This window comes from Anneissia japonica, unplaced genomic scaffold (assembly GCF_011630105.1).
Source record: "Anneissia japonica isolate Jap-2015-1 unplaced genomic scaffold, ASM1163010v1 scaffold7731_len1735946_cov199, whole genome shotgun sequence".
NCBI lineage: Eukaryota > Metazoa > Echinodermata > Crinoidea > Comatulida > Comatulidae > Anneissia > Anneissia japonica.
In genome coordinates this window covers 1,473,883-1,477,801 of record NW_022758997.1, presented here as the reverse complement: position 1 = coordinate 1,477,801, position 3,919 = coordinate 1,473,883, and the positions used below count along the sequence as shown (strand labels likewise).

The 3,919-nt window shown below is 35.0% G+C and overlaps 1 protein-coding gene across 1 annotated transcript in view; it reads right to left on the bottom strand.

The window, feature by feature from the left end:
* The window catches only part of LOC117125502 (cytoplasmic dynein 1 heavy chain 1-like), a gene marked incomplete in the record, with an annotated part of 58,601 nt that overhangs the window by 5,717 nt on the left and 48,965 nt on the right, over positions 1-3,919 (bottom strand). The window contains 7 exon segments of the mRNA XM_033272006.1: positions 347-468; positions 900-1,001; positions 1,443-1,613; positions 1,700-1,937; positions 2,440-2,612; positions 3,195-3,355; positions 3,877-3,919. Coding sequence (XP_033127897.1) covers positions 347-468; positions 900-1,001; positions 1,443-1,613; positions 1,700-1,937; positions 2,440-2,612; positions 3,195-3,355; positions 3,877-3,919 — 1,010 coding nt within the window.

Below are 3,919 nucleotides of genomic sequence, written 5' to 3'. Positions count from 1 at the left end.
TTGGCTTTCAAACCCGGATGAGGTTCACTGTCTCTTATACACATCTAGATGTGTATCCACCCAAAATGCAATATACCATTGTTAAAGTAGGGTGGGCAGTGGGGTGCACAATGTTGGGTGGGCTTGTTTTTATCTAGCTTTATAATAGGATAGTTTACATTGTGACACTTGTATGTAGGTTAATAATCACTGTAGATTTCAGCAATCACTTGCCACTTAAAAAAAGTTAGCTATTAGGAATATCCTTGGCCTTGAGCCCAATCAAAAAAAAAAAAAAATCATAACTACTTCACAGTTAGTTGCAGTATTAAATGCATTCTTTTAAAATGAGAGTAAGCTGCCTGACCTTATTCCGTCTGGCATTGATAAGCTTTTCCCATCGCCTTGATCAAATTCCTTGATCAATTGGAAGTCGGCATCAAAGCTCTTCACAGTAAACAACTTGTTGACAAAGGCTGTCAACAAACGCTACATTAAAAATTTAAAAAATCATCGTTACATTTTAACGAGAAGTTTATAAAGTGCTATATAAATCTAACTACACATTAACAATAGGACACATAGCTCTCCACAGTAAATAACTTGACAAAGGCTGTCAACAAACGCTACATTAAAAATTAAAAAAATCATCGTTACATTTTAACGAGAAGTTTATAAAGTGCTATATAAATCTAACTACACATTAACAATAGGACACATAGCTCTCCACAGTAAATAACTTGACAAAGGCTGTCAACAAATGCTAAAATAAAAATTAAAAGAATCATTGTTACATTTTAAAGAAAATTATCTAGCTTTATAAAGTGCTATATAAATCTAACTACACACTAACAATAGGACAAAAGACTACACTCCAATCAATTCAATTCAATTTGGTATAAAATAGTTCCATTTCTCACCTGATCAAAGTCATTGTCAATACGGCCGCCATAGATACACTGTGATAACAGAGTCCTGAAGGCATTCCACGGCACTTTCTCGGGTGAAAGGTTAGATCGACCCTGAAAACAGAACAGGATTTTCATAATGAATCAATAAATAAAATCTATAACATATGCAAAATATGTATAAAGAAATTAAATCCTGTTATGACCTTTAGTCAATACTTAAAATCTAAGCACTGGAATATAGCAATGAAACTAGACTAGGGTACGAAAAATTCTGATTCTGTATGATTTCCAATGATAGCAATAACTAATCCACCTTTTCCCAATATTTAATTAACTTCAACATTTAGTTGATCACTTGTTAAATAACATAGAAAATATATAAAATTAATAAAACTAACACATACAATGGAGGCAAATTGTCAAGGAATGACATAAACTGTTGTGCTGTGTTGTCTCGGTCACTTCACTTTGAAGACAATTGAATAAATGATATGAAAAAAAAGTAATGGTTTTATGACCCATGAATACAAATTAAAAATGTATGTTACATACCTTAGCAGCCAGGTCAAGCCACACGTCAAGTGTATCACAAGCACAACGCAAATCTGATTCATTAAACTCGTATTTCTTCGACCAGCCAAGTGGCGAGTAAACCAAACGCTCCTGGATAATACCATGGAACCACGAGAGCAGGAAGTACAGCCTTGCTCTTTCAGTCGGAGCCTACAAAAACAAAAATAAAATCATTGAAAGAAAAGAAAATAATCTGCAAATCTAAACAAGAATACATGAATTACCTTGATACTAACCTTGTTCATACGGGAGGCAGGCACAGTGCTGAATGTTCTCAACAAGTTGGCTTTCAAACCCGGAGGAGGTTCAAACACGAAAACTCGACCTGCACGGAGCAGATTGACAGGAACCTTCGGGTTAATCTCCATGGTGAGGAAGAGACGGAAATTCGGATGAGGGGTGATGCTATGAAGCTTCTTTTCCAATGTTACCAGCCATTGTGGAGCAAGATGAACATTCTTCAACATCACCCATCTAATAAATAATAAAGGAAAATTATGAATATGATGTAGAAAAAATTCTTAATCTCTAATCTCCTTATTTCAATGATTGTTACTTCATTTAATTGATATTTGCATACATATTATTTGCATACATATTATTCACATACATATACCTGTCAACTTTGTTGGCATCTGATACGTCAGACAAAAAAAAAATTATATATAGCACCCTCAAAGTAAAAAATCACAAAGTGAAAAGAAAAGAAAAAAAAAAAAGAAGAAGATTTCAGAAAAGAAATTTAAATGGCCTGTATAACATTTTTAAGTCACTTCACTTTTATGAATTTTAGAGTATAATTTGGTTATACATTTTATGTTTTATAAAATATGTATGATGCGTGAGATAATAAAACATAGACCGAGACGTAAAAACTGGATGTTCATGCATGAAACTGGCGCATTATGCGCTAGAGTTGGCAATTGTACATACATAATATGGAAAAAGTATATTAAAATAAATCTAGGCCCATTACCTTCCAGTCTTGGAGGCTGAGTTGATAGCTCTATCTGCCTGGTTAAAGCCTTCTGCTGACCCAATAGCAATTGATGTTATACCCTTGCTGAGCTCAGCCGCAATGTCATCAACACGGCCGCTGGCATCATAACCAGTGACCGAGCACATCAGAATTGGTGTTGAGGCTTTACACTGAAAGAAAAAGTTGTTCGGTCTTGTCAAATGTATAAAGATGGCTTTCAAATATATTTAATTATAATTTTTTAAGGGCTCTGAAATTACTGATCAGAAATTATGGTTTTAAAAAAACTGAAAACATGGAATGCAATCATAGAGGGGACTTAAAATTCATGGGACAATGAATGTATGTTAATATTCCTTGCTACAAAACAGCAGAATTTGTACATAAAATAAAACAGGAAAATATAATGTGAGTGTTGGATCTGCATGTTATTTTGCTGAATCATCATTGAATTATATCACATTAATATAATATTTATCTGTTACTTGGTATTTATGTAGCACTATTCCTTTAGGTTACGAAGGGCTTTGTTTTCCCATGGTCATTGGTTCCACATGCTTACTGCCATATTGGCAGCAGTAGCAAGCAACCCTACCAGGTACCCATATACTCCTGGGTAGGGAGGAGCAATGCAGATAAAGTGTATTGCTTAAGAACAGAAGCAAAGTGCACAGCAAGGGATTGAAACCCCGACCTCCAGCTTGGGAAACCTAACAGTTCCTACTGTGCCAAAACCGCTTATTTAGACGTACATCATTTTCAATGACAGCAGCCAAGTCGATGTCCTGTTCGGATGAGTGGAGGAACTGATCTCCGAAGACACTGTTGATGAATATCTGGCAGGCTGAGAGCAGGCGATCAGGTCGGAATGCCTGTACAACAAGCAGACGGTGCAAAGCCTGGCCAATACCACCTGTAATATGCAATTTAGTATTAAAAATCAACATACTTTACATACTCAAAAAATTTCATCTGGTTCAACAATAATGAATAAAGTATTTGTTCTTCAAAGGGAAGGGAACTTACCAAAAGTAAGTTGTAATCGAGGGATGTAGTTATGGTGACAGAGCCACCCAGCATTGAAGTTTTCCACCAAGTCTAAAGCTAATTCCATGGCCCTCCACCCACCCTTATTAACCCACCTTTCCTTCCTCAAAATCCAATCTTATTTAAAGTTTATTAATGTTAACACCTACCGCCACCCCCCCCCCCCATCTTAAAATGTCTACCAAACACCATATTTTTCTACAGCTACAACCCTGTTAATCATTGACTTATATTTGAAGTAATTTATTCATACTTTACATAATTTATAACTTTAAAAAATTAACAGTATAGCTGCAACTTATTTTTTGTAAATGATGCAATTCTGTATTTATACAACATTTACTTTTGTGTGAACTGACTTAAAAAAAAAAAAAAATATTCACTTACTAAATGGTACTGCTTCCTTCCAGCACATTGGTACATTGTGCTC